We start from the raw sequence: 20,167 nt of genomic DNA, 5'->3' as shown, positions 1-20,167 counted from the left end.
CGTTGTCGTCGTCATCATCACACATATAACTCGGAGAACTATACACGTAGTAACTATATATTGAGTTATCTATATAGACATGCAATTGAATAATATACTCGCTAAATATATGACGCCTGAATTTTTAAATAATATTTGATAATTTTTTTATTCAAAATTTTCACGTAAATATAAAAATATTTATATCATGCTTAAAGATTATTTGATGATAAGTCAAGTCATAATAAAATAAATGATAGTTATATAATTTTTTTAAGAAGACAAATAGTCTAACGTTAATAAAAAATTAACGGTGTCATATATTAAAATATAAAAGTAGTACATATCCAGCAGATACGTACAACGATCACGTGAAGACGTGATTCATCCCTCATCGCCATCGATCAACCACAACACGACGATCGATGGAGTTACGATGCAAAACACCGAAACGCCGCTACTACACCAGGTGGCACCATACGTACACATACGACACATGCAACGGACACACGTCAGATACTCGGATCACAGTCAACACGAAGAAGAGGCCCAGCAGCCCACAGACAATTTAGTTAGCGCAAGGCCCACAAAACTGTGCGGCTCGGCCCACATCTCGACGCCGAGTTTGAATTTACGCCCTTCATACGCAATACCAGAAATAGCGCGTCACTCAACCTACAAAACCAATATACTTAAGGTCTTAGGATAGTATATATAGTGTCCAATTTTAGATGATGCGATAAGTGAGACCAACATATCAGCGACCACATGTGGCAAGAAGGAATTAGTGGTGGAGGGGGCTCGGGGTGTGTGGTGGCAAAGTGAGAGGAAGATGATGGAGCGGCTACCTTGCTCGGCTATTTGGTCACCAGCTACTCCCTCCGTCTCAAAATGTTTGACAGCGTTGACTTTTTTAAACATGTTTGACCGTTCGTCTTATTCAAAAAATTTTACGAAATACATAAAACTATATGTATACATAAAAATATATTTAACAATGAATCAAATGATAGGAAAAGAATTAAAAAATACTTAAATTTTTTTGAATAAAACGAACGGTCAAACATTTTGGGACGGAGGGAGTATATGAATATTATGAGATGTTTTGAGTATTTTCTTTTCATAATTATTGTATGGTATTTGAAGAAGCGACAAGATCGTCGTTGTCCCTCAAGGGGGATTAAATGGGTAATTTCCCCCAAGTCACATTCAGCTTATTATACACAACGCCAAGCAAAGCATAAGCGGTCGTGGTAATTTAATCAATTTCAAAATCTCTCGGATATAAGTGCTCATAAGAATAAGGTGTACGCACGTGTGTTTATAAGGGTAAGTATACGAAGTGTTGTGAGCGTCAACTTTTGCACTGTACTACTCCCTCCATTCCTAAATGTCTGACGCCGTTGATTTTTTTAAACATGTTTTACCGTTCGTCTTATTCAAAAATTTTAAGTAATTATTAATTATTTACCTATCATTTGATTCATTGTTAAATATACTTTTATGTATACATATAATTTTACATATTTCACAAAAGTTTTTGAATAAGATGAACGGTCAAACATGTTTAGAAAAGTCAACGGCGTCAAACATTTAGGGAAGGAGTGAGTATTTCTTAGGGGAAAAAAAAGCATGCATATATATGGTAGATCGAGAGGCATCGAGAGATCAAAGTGCAGTGAGAAGTGAGAATTAACCCGATCGAAGCACAGTGAAACACACACACACGCGTGTGTGTGTATATATATATATATATATATAACAGTCGACTGATGATCAAATCACGCTTTAACATGGAGTACGTAGTTGTACAGCTACAGCTTAATTTGCACGATTATTCGATTAATTTGTTTGGTCGATCTCGTCATCTCATGCGTGCGTGCGTGCGGCGCCCGGCCGGCCGGCGGCGGCGGGCGGCGCCGCCGCATCGCGATACCATATCACGGCCGCCGCCCCTTCATGCACCCGTTGGCATACGTGCACGGCCGGGTGTAGGCGTCCGCCCCACGCCCACGGGCGGCGCAGCCGCGCGGGCACGCCGGCCGGTCGGGGATGAGCGACCCCGTGGCGCCGCGCGGCGGCGGCGGCTTGGTGGCGAGGCTGCCGCCCACCACCGCCGGCCGGAGGAGGAGCTGATCGTCCGGCGCCGCCACCTCCTGCAGCAGCTGCCGCGGCGGCAGCGGCAGCACGGCGGCGTGGACGACGCCGCCTCCTGCACCCGCGTATCCGTCGTCGCCGGCGACGAGGACGACGTGGATGAGGAAGAGGAGGAGGACGGCGGCGGCCGGGACAGCAAGGCGGTGGTGGCGCATCGTGTAGCTGCTGGCTAGCTAGCTAGTTCTTGCTAGTGTTGTGCGTGCACAGTGCTCATGGCTAGCTCAGGATTCCATATATTTCTAGGGCTTAGATTAATTATGAATCAATGCATGGCTGAGAAAACCGTTGATAGATATATTGTACTAAGTTGTTGCAGAATTATATGTTAATGCTACTTAGGTTGTGTTTGGATCCATGGACTAAAGTTTAGTCCCTGTCACATCGGATGTTTGGACGCTAATTTGGAGTATTAAACATAGACTAATTACAAAACTAATTGCATTAATGAGAGCTAATTCGCGAGACAAATTTTTAAGCCTAATTAATTAGCATTACATCCATAATTAGCACATGTTAACTGTAGCGTTACATATGTTAATCATGGATTAATTAGGCTCAATAGATTTGTCTCGCGAATTAGTCCAGAGTTATATGGAATGGGTTTTGTCATTAGTCTACGTTTAATATTTTTAATTAGTGTCCAAACATCCGATATAACAGGGACTAAAGTTTTAGTCCTTGATCCAAACAGTGCCTTAGAGCAATCAAGATTGAAATCGGGAGAAATTAATTTCAATCACCGAGGTTAATTTAATTTGATCGATCGATCGATCGTTGGTTTGAATTATTCTCAGAAAACACTTAATGTTCTCTTAATAATTAATTAAAATAAGAAAACTAAATAGTATACTACGAACGCTAATTTTAACTATAATTAATATTTGGGACAAAGGTTCTAGTCATAAAAATGACATAATCTCATGCACGTTTATTATAACAAAATATTTCATAATGTTAAGTATTTTATTTATAGTTTGTGCATGTCTCAATTGAATTATCAAATTAAGTTGTATCTTAAAGACTTTAAAAAAAATAGATCCAAAGCATCATTGTTTCATGGCTGGAGGAATACACCTCAATTTGTGCCAAAGATGACAATATATACTCTTTTCGATTTTGATTTTTAATGCATGACGTCGTTGAATTTAAATACACATTTAACCATTTTTGTTATTCATAGGTATTATTTTGTGCAAATATAAAAAATATAATTCAGACCGAATACCTTTATTGATAAAAAAATCTAAAACATATGATAATAACGTATTTTTACAAAATAAGACAAATTCCAAACGAAACATATGCTTAAAAGTCAACTCAATTATATGTTAAAAACGGGTGGGACGTAGATGTCTTCAAGCCAAGAACAACATACAGTTCGATAGTTGGTACATTAGGAAAGTAGGAATAATGGGCACATACCATATAGTTAGGGCATTATGGCAGTAGAATTTTAGGTCTAAAAGCTACATCAAACATTAAATTGCTTGGAGTTAATTAACGAGTACTTCATACATATACATACAGCTAGGAATACCTTATATTTGGGGCAACATAACGTACTTGCAGTACAGTTGCAGTTCCCTGTATCTTCAGTTAAAGGTTACTCCTCATTGCACCTTAATTAATTTGGTCTCAATTGTTCAGTTCAAAAATCAAAAGTCCTAGTAAAAGGAAAGTGAACAATTCACACGTCAGGCAAATCAACTTTGTTAATACTTGGAGCTGAGTGGGCTTTCCATCAGTGGGCCGGCCTTTATTGATACTTTCCTGGGCTTCTGACAGAATTAGGTGCTTCTTAGCCTTCCTATACGGACAGAAAAGATGTCCAACTTAATAATTACACTATTCTTGTTCATCTCAAAGAAAAAGGAAAAAAAGAAAGAAAAGGGAATTGTCCAACTCTTCTCGGCTGAACCTACACTCTCAATTTTAAGAAAATCTCCTTTTAAAACGAACAATTGCTTTTCACAGGTTGCTGTTTATAGTTGAATTTGTTCTCAGGTTTTGGTTAATATATTGACACGCAAAGCTTTTAAAGAAAAAATCCGACAGGTCCTCTTCTTGCATTCTAAAAGAGAACCACTGATAAAATCATGGCAAAGTTAACTGTTCCACTGACAGTCAAATTACGAGATCACATTTAGTTATGGCAAAGTTAATTAACTGTTCCTAATAAGAGACCCTGTGACCATCCTACCTGTAGTTAGTAGTAAGCTATCATGGGAGCTCACATGCAGTCATGGTTACAGGCAAGCAGCAGCACATGGACACAGGTCTTGCCGCACATGAAACCGAACTGATGAACTCGACGCAATGCAGCCATTGGTATCCTATACTACTCATGAAGTTAATCTTTATTAGTATTATACTTGTTCTTCCAAGGAACCAAGAAAAAAATGTGCTTTTTTTTTGTGTGTGTCCTGATACTGGGAATCTGCAATCTACATACCCCCAGATCTGGGTACAGTAACTGAATTTGTATGTTCAGTTCAGGCCATGCAGGTTTTTTTTTTTTTTCAGTTCAGAGTTGCAGTTGCAGGACATGCTGATTGATTTAGTTTGGTGATGCTAATGTAATGTTAATGTTGATGGAGATGGACAGGAGTCAGGGTGATAAACAAAAGGAAAGAGACAGAGACTGCAGCAACAGCTTAGGTGTAATCTCTGATATGATACATTCCAGTTGCAATGTCATGGATTTGATAATTAGGTTGATCAGGTAGGGTAGGAACTGTGCTAAACTAGAACTGCTGATAACTTTAAAACCAAAGCAAATAGACAAGTTCATTAGTTTGATGCAGGATACACTCAGACAGAAAAACAAGTTTATTAGTTAAGTGTGATGCAGGATATATATGATATGCAGACAGAACAAGTTCAGATTCTTCAGAAAACCAAAAAGTTTGAAGAAAAATCTCTTGTCAGCAATACTTTTTCAGTGCACACTCAAATGTGATTCCCTATAAAAGGCAGACATTATAACAAAAAGAAGATGTGGATAAAGAGAATATCATAAATCATATGTCACCTCACATCACATAAATAAAAGAAAAGGAGAAGAAGAAAAAAAATATTAATTTAATTCTTTTTTGCTCTCTTTTAACTCCTCTGACCAGTGACCCACCCTCACCTTCTTCAAGCTCCCTCCTCTGAAGCCTCTTCTTCTTCCTCTGATTCCTCTCTCCTTCCATCAGCTTAAACCTCTCTCTCTCTCTCTCTCTGTTGTGTCAGTGTGTGTGCGTGGCTTCGAAGAGCAAGAAGCTAGAGCTTGGCGAGCGTTGACAATGGCGGAGCATAAGGCGGCGAAGAGCAAGTCCAAGTCAAAGAGCGGCGGCCATGGCCATGACGCGGCGGCGGCGTCCAAGAAGTCGAAAGGCGGCAAGGCCAAGGCGAACAACGCCGCGGCGGCGGCGCCGGCGACGTCGCTGGACGCGCTGTTCAGGCCGTGCGGCGACGTGAAGGGGCTCCGGTTCGGCGCCCAGCTCGTCACCCGCGCGCTCACCGTGCGCCGCGCCGCGCCGCTCGAGCTCCCGCACCTCCTCCGCGTCGCCGACGAGAGGCAGCGGGAGGCGCCGCTGGCGTTCGCGCCGACGACGACGGCGTACATCCCGACCAACTTCGCCATCCTGGCGCACCACGCGTGGCACACCCTCACGCTGGGCCTCGGCACCAGGAACTCCAAGGCCGCGGTGTTCGTCTTCGAGTCCGCCGCCATGAAGGCCGCCGCCGACGCCGCGTGGCCGCAGGTCGTCCCGCTCGGCGACGCCGGGAGGCGCCTCATCCGCGCGGCGCCCGGCGCGCCGGAGATGGCGAGGTTCAAGTTCCGCAAGGGCTGCGTCACCTTCTACGTCTACGCCGCGCGCACCGCCGGCGCCCGCGGCTTCGCCCGCGCCGACGAGCTCAGGGCCGTCGTCGAGGCCGTCGCCAAGCTCAAGGACTTCCTGGACCACACCGCCATGCTCGCGCTGCCGGGGCAGAGGAGCATCGACGTCGCCGCCGCCGCCGACGCCGCGGCGGCGGCGCCGGTGGGCGTCGTGCATTAATGCATTGATGCATTTCGGCTGCTTTTGTGACGAACTGTGAATAGAGCTTTTATTTTTCTTTTTCTTTTTCTTTTGGTGTGTAATAATTAATTAATTGATTGATTTCTTGATGTGAGTTTTTTGGTTGAGATGTTGAGCAAATTCCTTTGATTATGCCTTGTCAATTGCTGCATTGGCATGAGCAGATGTCAAGTAATTATACTAGCTTGTAATAAGCTGATAAATTTAGAAGTTTTCAGGTAGAAAACTGGAAACTGATCTTTGCATTTTTTTTTAAATTTTGACTCCTTTTTGTTTAGTTTTCATGCTGTGATGACTTGTGTATTTGAGCTGTATAATTTTGTCAGAGCTCTGTTCTTGAATCTGATTTACTCCCTCTGGACGGAGGTAGTATTTTGTATTATGTGGGAAGCCATGGCTCAAGACACAAATTTTTGCAAATTTATGTGCAATCATGGCTCAGAAGTGCTCAGCTGATTGTGCATTATGAATTGAATCTTCCAACAGAGATGCTTTAGGTGGGGAGAGCATCCATGTTGAATTGAACCGAACTGAACTGAACTCTCTAATTGCTTCAAGTTGAGCTGTACTTTACAGCCATGAGATTCTAATTCTACGGTCACTATAAATAATTGCTTTACCAATGTGAATTATGTGATTTGCAAGGTTGAAAACTCGAAGTCTGTCATTCTTGCTGTCGATTCCAGGGCAACATTTGTGTGACCATCATGGATGAATGGGAGACCTGGACAGCTGCGGGGTTGATTCCAATAGAGTGATCTGTGGTTGGGGCGGCCCTGTTTAAGGAGGGGTTTTAGTAGCTTTTTCTCTGCTTTTCTGCTCCTGGAGTTCTGTTCCTGGGGCGTTAGGAAATAATGTACATTCTCGCTTTCTTTCTTAATATACTTTGGCCGGCAAGTTTTGCCAGCTCGGCGAAAAAAAAGAAATACACAGCTCATCTAAACAAAAGCTGGAGTCCAGCAGTGAGGGCCATTGATGCTTTGGAAACACAGATCCAAGCATCAAGAATGACAACCTGTCCATCCAAAAGGCAGAGGAAAAAAGAACAGATCAAGAACCAAATCAGTAATCCGAAGTACAGAAAGTTCAGACAGGCAAGCTCAAAAGGGCCAGGAAGCATCACTCCAATCTTGATGCCAAACATTACTAACTACTTACACAATGATGTATGCATTGATGACACTTGTGAAAAAACCACACATTTCAGAGCAAGCAGGCTCACAATGTCATGCCACCGACAATGCCACAAAATTCCAATCTGTCTTTGCTACTTCATCACCACACAATGCCATCACATGTAGAACAATTGCACAACCAGATTGGAGAAGAAACAGCAGGTAGTGGGCAGAAGGTGACCAACCTGCCAACACTGGCGTGCACACTGCCAATGACCAATGCTCCAAACCATGAGATGCCAAAGGGAGAAGGTGATCATGTCCAAACACATTGGAAGCATCCAATGATTAGGGTTGGGTAGCTCAATCTGGGACGTCGATTTCGCGATCTGACGATCAGAAGCGTTTCAACTGTGTTGTGGTTAGTACTATACTGAAGCAGGTCTAAGTTCATTGACAAGGTGAAGAGGGTTGATGGAGGATTGCAAGTATGGTGGCAAAGCGGTTGTGCTCTACAAGGAGGTTACATGTGCAGCAATTCACTAGCCAATATTGTAATACTGATGAAAAAGGACATGACATGATAGCTGATACATCAATAATTTGTAGAGAAAGAACAGTGAGAGATCTTGCAGTTTGGTGGTGCTGATGGCATGATGAGTTCATGTGCATGGTCCTATATTCTTTGCTCTCAATCAAAGCAGATGTCTAGAGAGAGGGCAAGGGAAAAGGTGCCTTTACAGATGGTGGATACTATTATATGTGAATCAAGACCATTGAACACAGCAATGGTAAAAAAATGTACTTAAGGTTCCTGTAACCTCAGGATATGAAATTAGACATAACAGAATTAGATTACACGATATACCATAAAAATATTCAGAAATATGGCTCTTCTCAATAGCTACCAATATGGGAATTTAATATAAATTTATTCAACTTGATACCCAGCAGTCGCCCATCGGTTTAAGAGGAAAACATGATGTCTCTCGTATCCTCAAGTACTCAAATATTTAAGGATTACAGATTTTATGCTGACAAAATTGCCAACGTTAGAAACCAAACCCAATTGATTAGTCAGGTGTGGCAACACCCTGGTTAAGCTCAGCAAATCTCATGCCAACCCTCATGGAGTGCTTCAGGAACTTCTCAGCGCAGCGGCGGACGCAGGATTCCTCTTGCTTGTCGAGGGTCTTCCGGCGGAAAGTGTCCACGCAGTCTGTGAAGCATCGTTCCACGAGGGAGTTGTACATTCTCAAACTGTGCGTTGACAACCCAAAAAAGTCAGCATCTTTCAGTTGTAATTTGACAAGTGAAAGGCAAATCAAAGAGTTGATCAGAATTTACACATCAAGAATGATTGAATGAATGACATAACTTTCATGAACACGGGAGAAAGCAACGGTAAGATTGCACAGTGATGAGGTAGCTGATTGAAAAAGCATCAAAGAACACATGAAACATACTAAAGAAGATTGTTTTACTGAGCTATTTTATTGTACTCTATCTTCAGAACCATCCTGTTTATTGACTCCATTGGTTTTGCCTATGTCATGCATGGTGACAAACCAGCTAAAAAGACAATATTCCAAGTTCCAACCTATGTGGTTAGTTATCATGTACATGAACTTAATGGAACCATCCCATCAATAGACTTCAACATAGATTTCGCAAGCTCTGCAACAACAACAAAACATTGAAAAATAACATCTACATTTACATTTCTGGCCACAGCATACAGACCATGAACAGAACTTAGCTATCAGAAGAGACATAGGTGTAGAACTAGCCATCAAATGAATACTGCCAAACCAGCCCAAAATAAAGTGCTTCTACTCGCAGAATACACTTGGTCACAACAGCAACTAGGCATCAGTATATAATACTCCATACTTTCCTATTAGAGATTATGATCACCATGGCTAATTTGAGAAATATGCAAGTAAATGAAAAGCATCCTTAGCTGATACTACAATCAGACGGGCAAATACCAAACCCAAGCAAGAAAACTGGGACCGAACACACAAGGATGCATCTTTCAGCCGCACTACAGTAATAACCAACATACATAATCCTCACTACAATCAATCTCTAACCGCACAGCTGAAAAATTGTAGAATCCTAAAACTAAATCCCCGTGGATTTGGAGTGTGTAAGTTCACCAAGATCACACAAATCTGTCAGAATTTTCCGCACGCACAACACAAACCTCACCTCGCACCGTATAGTATAATCGCGCGCACAAGAAAGTAGCCGCAAATCGGCCATCCCGATCACTCCCATCCATCGAGGCCGCAAAAAAAAACTAAGGAGGCACCGCCGAACGAATCCCACATGCAAGCAGAGCAGCCGCAATCGAAAGAATTCATTCGTTAATTAACATGTAGTGAGGGGGCGCGGGTGGACCTATCGCGGATCTGGAGCTGGTCGACCATGGCCGCCATGCGCATCTTGTCCTCCTCCGGGAGACCGTCGAGGTCGCCGAGCATGCTCTTGTCCATCGCCGCCGCCGCCGCCGGGAGAGGAGGAGGAAGGCTAGGGTTTTGGAGGAAGAGAGGAGAGGAAGCGAGATCTAAAACCTCGGGAAATTCCTTTTTATTTTCTTTTTATTGATGTAATGGGCTTGTTTTAATTGGGCCGGGCCACATGGGCTTCGAAATTAAGCCCAGTATGAGAAGTGTGAGGCCCATTTGGGATGGAATCCCACAAGTTTGTGTACAACTCGAATGAATTCTTGCAGATAAAAAAAACGATTCTAGTATATATTTGTTGACAAATTTTCTTCTAAAAATTTTGTCAAATGTAAATGTAGTATAATTGTAGCTTACATTTAACTACAATGTAACTTGGTTGTAACTTTCGTATGATATTAAATCGTTTGATTTGCTTCATGATTTGTGCGAGCGAGGAAGAAAAAAGATCATGGCATGCATATAGCTGAAGCGATTTGGTCATATGACCTCCACTTCGTGGAATAGTGTATTACTGTATATAATTGTGGGATTTTTAAAAGTTGCATATAAATTATATTATAGTTACATGCTAGTTACAATATAATTACAATATGACTGTATTATTTTCTTTTTTAGATAATGGAATAAACAGACTGTATTATATTTACATCAAACAAACATTTATCGACAAATATATGGACAGTCTTAAAAAAATTACTATAATAGAATGGTGAGTGCAAGAGAAAAATGAGAGAGTAAAATTCACATACACAAAACAATATTTATATTTCACAAACAACATTTACATAAAGCTAGAAACCACATGGATTTCCAGCCACGATTTTTGACACCTGATTCACACATGGTTGACACAAACACACACACACACTGATGGATTCAGTCACACTCACACAGGCATGAGCCATCACACTGGATGGACTCTTTATTTATTCATCATGTAGACAGGCTGGTGCATTGGCAATTCAGTCATAGATCGCCTTGGCCTTAGCAGTTGCAGGGGTTGCACCTGCAGCTGGAGCCACAGCTGCAGCCATGGGCAGCCTCGCCAGATTCAGCTGCCTTGCCAACCCCCTCAGAGTGCCTGCAAATCAACAAGGCAAATTCAGAAACGAACAGTTTCAGGCATGGAAAGATGTAGATCACAGCATATTGTTCATGTCTGAATCTCAGGTAGGATTTTTTTTACTTCAGTGAAGTTTTTTATCAGTGAAAAGATTCAGAGATATCATACCCCTTCTCAGGTGCAACACCTAGGACAGTGGTTGCAGTAGTGGTGGTGGTGGTGATCTTCTCAGCCAGGTCAGGGTACATCTTTCTGAACCAAGAAAACAAAAAACAGAACGCAAAATTCAGTAACTAGAAATGACAACTTTTTTTTTGTCTTATGGATGGCTTCAACTGAATATAACTTCAAATCAATTGTAAGCAGAACTATTGGGGCTAACATAGTATTCTTCTATGATGGAAAGTACATCAAAATCATCAAAGCTTATGACAGTTTATGTTGACAAATACATAGCAAACATATTCAGAATCAATAGCTGAAGATCGAACGTACCCGCAGCCACCGCCGCATCCGCAGGAACCGCAGTTGCAACTTCCACCGCACGACATCTTGATCGTCTGGGTCTCTTGTAAACTCTTGAACTTGTATAGTTGGATGAAATGAGAGATTGAAAGCTTGATATGAACTCAGTTCAGATATGCCCCCCTATTTATAGTAGTAGTACGCTTGAGAATAAGCTGCACAATTATTTCAAGCATTATCATGCCAGAAAGATGTAGCTGGTTGAAATGGCCTTGAAAAATCATTATCATTCATTGACGTCAGTTTTCTATATGCATTTCCCGGAGTTTTAAAAAAGCATATTTGTTTGGGGTGCAATTGCGTCATTCTTAGTTGAAGATAGTATTGATAAGTGCCCTAAAATATAAAAATATTGACGATTTTTATATACGCCCTCCGTCCCATAAAAAACGAATCTAATACTAGATGTGACATAATCTAGTACGATGAATCTGGACATATGTATGTCCAGATTCATAATACTAGGATGTGTCACATCTGGTACTAGATTGGTTTTTTATGGAACGGAGGGAGTAGTTGCTTACGTGCAAAGGTTGCATTATTTTAATTACTGTTAATCTGAACCAAGTTTCTGGACAAATGTGATCCAAGTTTTGGCCAGGTTCAAATTTGCTTTCACACCATGATGTCAACCTTTGCTTAAGGTCGACGCCTTGTTGCTCATATTTAAATCAAACAATCTGAATAAGTTTCTTGTATGAACTGGATTTAAACTTTCATCACGAAAAACCGTTGAATTTGATCAAGTTCTTAGCTGTTTCAATCATGCATCAGTACTATGATGCAGACCCTTTGCTTAAGATAGATGCATTATTGCACAGCTTGAAATTGAATACGTTTCTTGTATGAGTTGAATTCAAATTTCTTGCTTGAACCACGCTGGATTTGATTAAGTTCCCCAAAAGTCAAACTTATACCAGTTCCACCCCCAAAAGGCACACTCATCATCGTGCAAATGTCAATTTAAATGAGCTAAGAGTATGAATTGAAATATGCAAATTCAGTTCCCTTGCATGAATTGAATTCAATGGTTTACACGAATTGAAATATAAAACTGATGTGTCTTGTATTTTTTGAACTCAAGTTTATCATACGCCAAGAATTCAGATCCCTCAAGCTACTGACCAAATCATCGTTCCTTCAAATCCACGGCGCTAGCTAGCTACACCAGACACGTACTTAAACATATCTTGTACACATCAAATTTGATTAACTTGCTGTACGAATTCAATTTAAATTTATTGCATGACCTAGACTGCATTTGAGTTTGATGATTTTATGACCAAATCAAACCTGCTCTGAACATGTTCATGTATCAACTGAATTTGAAATACGTGCCTTTAATCAAACCACAAATACATATACCTCACTGAATTTGAAGTTGTTGGGATCGATATCTCACAGCATCGTATCAGGGTTTACAATTTCAGATCTAATTTTCTGAAATTTCGTTATTACCCGTGGGTGCCTGTAGGAGGTTCTTCCGGACGGATTTTTTTTAATTTAGCAAACAAAATCAAATTTAGTAATTTTCAATGCTATTCATTTGAAATTTCTGATATTTCGGAATTTCAGTCCCTCCGGTAGGCTTCCTGATGGTAGCGTGAAAATTTCAGGTCAAATGAACAGAATTTAGAAATACACATAGACCACACTAATATAATAACAGGCTAAGATCAGGTAAAGCAGCCATCTGACCAAGCAATGGGAATCTGTAATTTCTACCATAGAATGGTAAAAACAAGAGATAATGAGAGAGGAAAATTCATAAACAAGCCATCTTATATTTCACTGAACAACATTACACAGGGCACACTGGCAAGATGATGACCAGTAATTCACACAGCCAAACATACAGTGATTGAACCCATCACACTGGATGGCCTATTTTATTTATTTGTTCATCACAGATAGGCATGCTGGTGCATGCTACGGTCACTAATCCCTTGATCTTAGCAGTTGCAGGGGTTGCACTTGCAGCTGGAGCCGCAGCTGCAGCCATGGTCGGCCTCACCGGAGCCGGCAGCAGCCTCGAACACCGCTTCGCCGCGCCTGCGTAAGAAAGAAGCAGACAAATTCAGGCATAGAAAGAATGTTGTGGTCTGATTCAAATCTGAAGCTCAGCTGGTACTAATGAGATTCTTCAGTTCAGTTTCTTTAAGATGAAATATAAGCTAGATGGCTATACCCCTTTTCAGGTGCAACACCGAGGATCATGGTATCTGAGGTGGTGATGGTGGTGTTCTTCTCTGCCAGATCAGGGTACATCTTTCTGAACCAAGAAAAAAAGCAGGACATAAAATGAATGTAAAGTAACTGATAATGAATTAGTGATAATCTCTTCTCATCTTACATGTAACTTTATCTGAACAAACTTTGAACTTTGAAGCAATGGAAATAGCATGTTTTTTTTATCATGGAAAGTACGTTAAAATCAACCAAACTTTTTGAGCGAAAAAAAAATCAACAAAACGAAGTAACTGCTATTTCTGAAAGCTTATTTCAGTTTATTTTGATAAATCAGCATATGAAAAAAGTACCCGCAGCCGCAGCTTAAACCGCAGTTGCAACTTCCACCGCACGACATCTTGATTTTTTAGGTCTCTTGTTTAACTCTTCAGGAAATTGTGTGCAATGAAGTGTTGAGAAAGCTTGAGGTGAGTTTAGTGCAATTGCCTAGCAGAGCACATATGTCCCTCTATTTATAGCTTGCACAATATGTCAAGCATGATCATGTCAGGATGATCTAAGCAGGTCGGGAAGGCAATTTGTATTGAATTGAATTCAAATTTTCTTACCGATAGATGCATTGAATTTGAGGAAATTCTTAGCTGTTTCCATCTTGCTTCAATACTATGATGCTGACCTTTTTGTTTAAGATAGTTGCATTATTGTGCAATTTGAAATTGATCACTTTTCGTGTACGTGTTGGATTCAAATTGCTGGCATAAAACAAGCTGAATTTAATTAAGTTTCCAAAAAGTCAAATTTGTACCACGCCTAAGTAGATCTAGATCCGTGTCCGTCCTTGTGCAAATTTAATTTGAATGGGTAAAAGTAAAACTCGATTTTCATACTAAGATAACACCTTTTCTTGTACGAATTTGATTTGAAAATTCATGTGCAAATTGAAATATAGAACCTGAAGTTTCTTGGACAACCTGAATTCTTGGGCACATGCACAGCAAACTTGATTTTATTGATTCCACACAACATTTGACACACAAGGATACTTGTGGCTTGGAATCCTCAGGTTTCTGATCAGGTGATCAGAAATTCAGAACACACACATGTTAGGCTTTGCTCTAGGATTACCTAGGTTAGATCTAGTTGGGTGGATCTATTGGTTTGATGTTTGAACTATAAAGATTGAAAACGGGAGAGGGTTTGATGTTTGATGTTTTGGTTACCCTCCACCCGCGTGAAGTGTGTGAGAGAGAACAACGACGACGGCGATGACGGCTGTGGCAATGACGGTCGTAGATGTCCCGGCGATGAGGCGTGGCACGGAGGTGGCGTTTCCCGTCACTGGCTGCACCCCCTCTCAATCGGATTAGGGTTTGTGGGGTGGAGTTGGCGGCGGCAGCGAACCTCGTACCGTGTGCCGCCCCGGCCTCCACCCCCTTTTATATGGCGCAGTGTGACGGGGGCCCACCAGCCATTGGGCTGGACGCCCCCGATCAGGGCGCGGGTCAAGGCCCGACTCAAGGGGAGGGAGATCCATCTAACATTCTCCCCCTTGATCTCACTATTTCTTTTAGCCTTTTTCTATTCCATCACAGATTTGCACATATAGCATGTTTCATCGTCACGCTCAATCACCGATGGATTCGACAGCCACTATACACATCTCTATTCAGAAACAGATACTTTTACTTTTGGGCCCTGTAGTCCAGGATTCATAAGGCTTCCCTTAAACCCATGCCGGCTACATGTTCCTTGAACACGTTGGGTGGTAGGCCTTTCGTGAGCGGATCCGCGAGCATCCTTTCTGTTTTAATGTGCTCGAGACTGATTGTTTGATCCCGGACTTTGTCCTTCACAACATAGTACTTTATGTCAATGTGTTTGGCAGCACCACTTGACTGATTGTTGTGAGCGTACATTACTGCGGGTTCGTTGTCGCAGTATAACTTTAGTGGTTTCTCAATACTGTCAACCACCTTTAAACTAGGTATGAACTTCTTTAGCCAGTTCACCTGCCCCGTTGCCTCATAGCATGCTATAAACTCGGCATACATAGTAGACCCTACAGTGATAGTCTGTTTTGAGCTTTTCCATGAAATAGCTCCTCCTGCCAGGGTGAACACATATCCCCGATGTTGACTTTGTATTATCTTTTGCAAAATCAGAATCTGAATACCCCACTATCTAGAGCGATTCTGATCTTCTGTAAGACAGCATGAGGCCTTTTATTCCTTGCAAATAACGCAAGACTTTCTTTACCAATTTCCAGTGCTCTGGGCCTGGATTACTCTGAAATCTGCCAAGTAACCTGATAACAAATGCCAAGTCAGGTCGTGTGCACACTTACGCGTACTGTAGGCTTCCTACAGCTGACGCATATGGCTTTGTTTTCATTTCATTGAGCTCATATTGATTTCTGGGACATTGCGATGCCCCATACTTTTCCCCTTTGACTATAGGAGCAGGTGTAGCACTGCATCTGTTCATGTTGAATTTCTTCAACACCTTTTCTATATGTCTTTTGAGAAAGTCCCAATGCATACTTTGTTTTATCTCGGTGAATCTCTATGCCCAAAACATATGAAGCTTCACCGAGATCTTTCATGTCAAAGTTTGAGGACAAGAATTTCTTTGTTTCCTGCAGTAGACTGACATCACTACTAGCCAGTAGAATGTCATCCACATACAGAATTAGGAAAATAAATCTCCCATTCTTAAACTTTGAATAAATACAGTTGTCCTCGACATTCTCTTGAAACCCAAATTTCTTTATTGTCCCATCAAACTTCAAGTACCACTGTCTCGAAGCTTGCTTTAATCCATAAATGGATCTTTTAGACGGCATCCCATATTTTCGTTTCCTTTCATGACAAAACCTTTCGGTTGCGCCATGTATACTTTTTCCTCCAAATCTCCATTTAGAAATGTCGTTTTTACATCCATCTGATGTAATTCCAAATCATAATGTGCCACTAGTGCCATTATAATCCTGAAGGAATCTTTACAAGAGACTGGAGAAAATGTTTCATTGTAATTAATCCCCTCTCGTTGCGTGAAGCCTTTTGCCACAAGTCACGCTTTAAACTTTTCTATATTCCCTCTGGAGTCATATTTGGTTTTGTAGACCCACTTACAGCCTACTATTTTCGCTCCTTTAGGAATTTCTTCTAAATCCCAAACATCGTTTAGTTTCATTGATTTCATTTCATCTTTCATGGCTTCCAACCATTCAGACAAGCGAGCGCTTCTCATGGCCTCTTCATATGAGGTGGGATCATCCTCCATATGTGACTCTTCTATGTTATAAACTTTATAGTCATCACGGATAGCCGATCTTCTGACTCTTTCAGACCTTCTAGGGGCCTCCACATTTGGCACATCCTATACCTGAGGCTCTTGTTGAGTCTCCTGTACTGGCACATTATCTGTTTGAGGCTGTTGCAGCTCCTCCTCTGGTGTGGCAACCATTTCTATTGAATCTTGTATAACAGGTTCCTCATTTTCATTTATTGTTGCCACAGGAGAGGTAACAACAGGTGCTGGTACCACAATGACAGGCATTGCAGGCACACCATCAGCAGGTAGAGAGAAGAAAGGTTCCTGAGTCGACGGAGCGGGTACAGACACCCGCCTCTCCTCAAGATCAATTTCTCGAACTACTGAGCTCCCCCTAATCATTTCGCCTTCCAAGAAGACGGCATGTCTCGTTTCTACAAACTTTGTATAACTATTTGGACAGTAGAAACGATAGCCCTTTGATCTTTCAGGATAGCCAATAAAATGGCAGCTGACTGTTTTGGATCCAACTTCCCAATATTTGGGTTAAATACTTTGTACAGGACTCCCCCACACACGGAGGTGAGCTAGCGAGGGTACTCTTCCTATCCATAGCTCATACGGTGTTTTGGTCACCGATTTGCTTGGAACTCTGTTGAGAATATGAATAGCGGTTTTTAACGCCTCCATCCATAAACCCAGTGGTAGTGTGGAGTAGCTCATCATGCTGCGCACCATATACATAAGGGTACGGTTACGCCTTTCAGCTACCCCATTCTGTTGAGGTTCGCCCGGTGTTGAATACTGGGCTACTATTCCATTCTCTAGCAAGAACCTTGCAAAAGGTCCAGGGACTTGCCCATAAGGCGTATGTCGACCATAGTACTCCCCCCCACGGTCAGATCTTACTACTTTAATCTTTATATCATGCTGATTTTCATCTTCAGCTTTGAATATCTTAAATTTATCCAATGCTTCTGATCGCTCTTTAATTGTATAAATATAACCATAGCGGGAGTAATCATCTGTGAATGTTATGAACGAGTCATAGCCATCCACACTTTTCACAGGAAATGGACCACAAATATTTGTATGAATGATCTCTAAAATTCCTGCGCTTCGTTTTGCACCATTTTTGATGCTCTTTATAAATTTTCCTTTAATGCATTCTATGCATTGTTCTAAGTCTGAGAACTCCAATGGAGGAAGAATTTCATTCTTAACTAGTCTCTCAATTCACCCCCTCAAAATATGGCCCAAACGACAGTGCCATAATTTCGATGAGACATCGGGAGTTCTCTTTTTTTTCTTGTTTTCTTTTGTCAACGAGGACACAACATTCACATTCTCAGAAAGAGATAACAAATAAAGCTTGTCTCGCAACACAGCAAGACCAACACATGCATTATTATACCATAGTTCACATTTGCCACTTCCAAAGCGGCAATCATATCCATCAAAATCCAACTTTGATACACTTATTAAGTTTCTTTGCAAAGAAGGAACATAAAAGACATCTCGAAGTAAAAGTGTGAAGCCATTCGCAATCTCTAGAGGAAGATCTCCAACAGCTTCAACTTTTTCTTCAACTCCATTGGCAACTCTAATGGAGCTTTCTCTTCTTTGCGTAGTCCTTGTCGAACGGAATGCCTTTAAACAATTACAAGCATGAATAGTTGCTCCAGAATCAATCCACCATGTGGATCTAGAGTAACCAACATAATGAGATTCATTTACAAATGTAATAATGTTCTCACCTTTCCTTGCCATGATCATTTTCAAGAAGTCAGGACAGTCTTTCTTGTAATGTCCTGTCTTCTTGCTGTGGAGACACTGATCTTTCTCAACAGCGAACTATTGTTGCTGAAGCAGATGCTGAGACTGTTTAGCTTTTGAGGTGGGAGACTTGTGGTTCTTTTTCTTGTTATCTTTAACATAGTTTATTGAACCACCATTTGACTCTTTGATTCTCTCCTCCTCTTGCACACAATTAGCAATGAGCTTTTCAAATTTCCATTTCTCTGGACTTATATTGTAGTTGACAATAAAATTGTCAAACTGCTTTGGCAATGAGGCCATAACCAGATGGACCATAAAGTCATCTGTTATGCCCAAATCCATTGGCTTCAACTTGGAAGCCATGTTGCTCATCCTAAGTATGTGGTCTCTAACACCACCTCCATGGTACCTTTCTGTCACAAGCTGCTTGATCAGTTGTGTAGCATAAGTCTTTGAAGAGCCAGTAAACTGACTCTTTATTCTTTCAAGGTAATCTGAGACTGCGTCACACTCTGGGATTGAGCCCAATATGGTTGGCTCAATCGTGTTCTTTACCACAGCCAAACATTTCTTGTTGGCTAAGGACCATTTCTTTTGTTCAATGTCATACGACATGACGAGAGGAGCATTGTCCCTCTGTCTCTTTTGCCAGTCAGCATCTGACTCATTTTCACCTCTGATAAGTTCAGCAGGTTCTATAGGACATGGGGTAGTCAACACCCAGTCCACCTCTCCCAAGATAAAAGCAAGGTCGAGTTTTCTTTTCCATTCTGCGTAGTTATCTCCTTTCAGGGTCGGAATATCTTTAATGCAACCCATCAAGGAGTAGCCACCTGAAATAATCACGTACGGTGAGAACAAAAATTAACATTAAAATAATATGCATTAAGCCTACATCACCGTTGGGCAGAATTAGACATAATTAGGGATGGCAATTTCCCCCGCGGGGCCGGGTCCCCTGCGGGGACCCGCCCCTACGGGGGCGGGGGCGGGGCCGATTTTCGACCCGCGGGTGCGTCGGGGACGGGGCCCCGCATTTGGGCGGGGAGGGGACGGGGGACTGATTTCACCCGCGGGTGACCCGCGGGCCCCCGGGGAGTACATATAGACCTCAAAATATAGATCAAAGAAAGCCCAAAAAGCCCAGCCCACTAAAAAAATCCTTAACCCTAGCAGCACATCCCTCAGTCTCTCTCCTCCCCACATCCATTCCCCTCCCCTCCCGTCATCCACTCATCCCGTGCGGTGCGGCTGTGGCGTGAGCCGCGTGACCTAGGCGGCGGCGCGCGCTCGTGGGCGGCTCGCCGGCTCGCCTCTGGATCTCGCCCTCTCGGCGTCACCGGCGCCTGCCAGCCGCCAGGCCACCATCTCCTCTCCCCTCCTCTCCAGTCTCCCCTCCGGCGTCCGGCGGCTCGAGCTCGTCCTCTCCCTCCGGAGTCAGCGGCGGCGGCACACAGGGCGGCGCCGCGGCGGGCCGGCGGCGGCGCACAGGCGCGGCGGGGAGGCGACACCGGCAGCAAGGGCGCGGCCGGCGGCGCACAGGGC

General features: G+C 42.2%; 4 protein-coding genes across 4 annotated transcripts; 1 reads left to right on the top strand and 3 right to left on the bottom strand.

The window, feature by feature from the left end:
* The first annotated feature begins 5,140 nt into the window (after positions 1-5,140).
* Positions 5,141-6,582, top strand: LOC4352584 (uncharacterized). The gene has a single exon (XM_015764753.3). It carries the CDS (start codon positions 5,424-5,426, stop codon positions 6,180-6,182), a length of 759 nt encoding a protein of 252 aa, XP_015620239.1. The 5' UTR covers positions 5,141-5,423; the 3' UTR covers positions 6,183-6,582.
* A 1,529-nt stretch (positions 6,583-8,111) lies between these two features.
* LOC4352583 (mitochondrial import inner membrane translocase subunit Tim9-like) lies at positions 8,112-9,898 on the bottom strand. Its single transcript, NM_001423590.1, has 2 exons — positions 9,725-9,898; positions 8,112-8,578 (listed from the first exon to the last, which is right to left on the bottom strand). Exons 1-2 carry the CDS (start codon positions 9,817-9,819, stop codon positions 8,392-8,394), a joined length of 282 nt encoding a protein of 93 aa, NP_001410519.1. The 5' UTR covers positions 9,820-9,898; the 3' UTR covers positions 8,112-8,391.
* Positions 9,899-10,519: 621 nt separating this feature from the next.
* On the bottom strand, positions 10,520-11,480 carry LOC4352582 (metallothionein-like protein 4C). Its single transcript, NM_001404737.1, has 3 exons — positions 11,351-11,480; positions 11,024-11,107; positions 10,520-10,873 (listed from the first exon to the last, which is right to left on the bottom strand). The coding sequence occupies exons 1-3, from the start codon at positions 11,404-11,406 to the stop codon at positions 10,777-10,779; spliced, it is 237 nt and encodes a 78-aa protein (NP_001391666.1). The 5' UTR covers positions 11,407-11,480; the 3' UTR covers positions 10,520-10,776.
* Positions 11,481-13,144: 1,664 nt separating this feature from the next.
* Positions 13,145-14,058, bottom strand: LOC4352581 (metallothionein-like protein 4B). The gene is made up of 3 exons (XM_015764751.3): positions 13,921-14,058; positions 13,569-13,652; positions 13,145-13,432 (listed from the first exon to the last, which is right to left on the bottom strand). The coding sequence occupies exons 1-3, from the start codon at positions 13,965-13,967 to the stop codon at positions 13,333-13,335; spliced, it is 231 nt and encodes a 76-aa protein (XP_015620237.1). The 5' UTR covers positions 13,968-14,058; the 3' UTR covers positions 13,145-13,332.
* Positions 14,059-20,167: the final 6,109 nt, after the last annotated feature.

Source organism: Oryza sativa, chromosome 12 (genome assembly GCF_034140825.1).
Source record: "Oryza sativa Japonica Group chromosome 12, ASM3414082v1".
In the NCBI taxonomy this organism is placed as follows: domain Eukaryota; kingdom Viridiplantae; phylum Streptophyta; class Magnoliopsida; order Poales; family Poaceae; genus Oryza; species Oryza sativa.
Note: the sequence above shows the minus strand (reverse complement) of the source record. Positions and strands in the feature narration are given on the sequence as shown.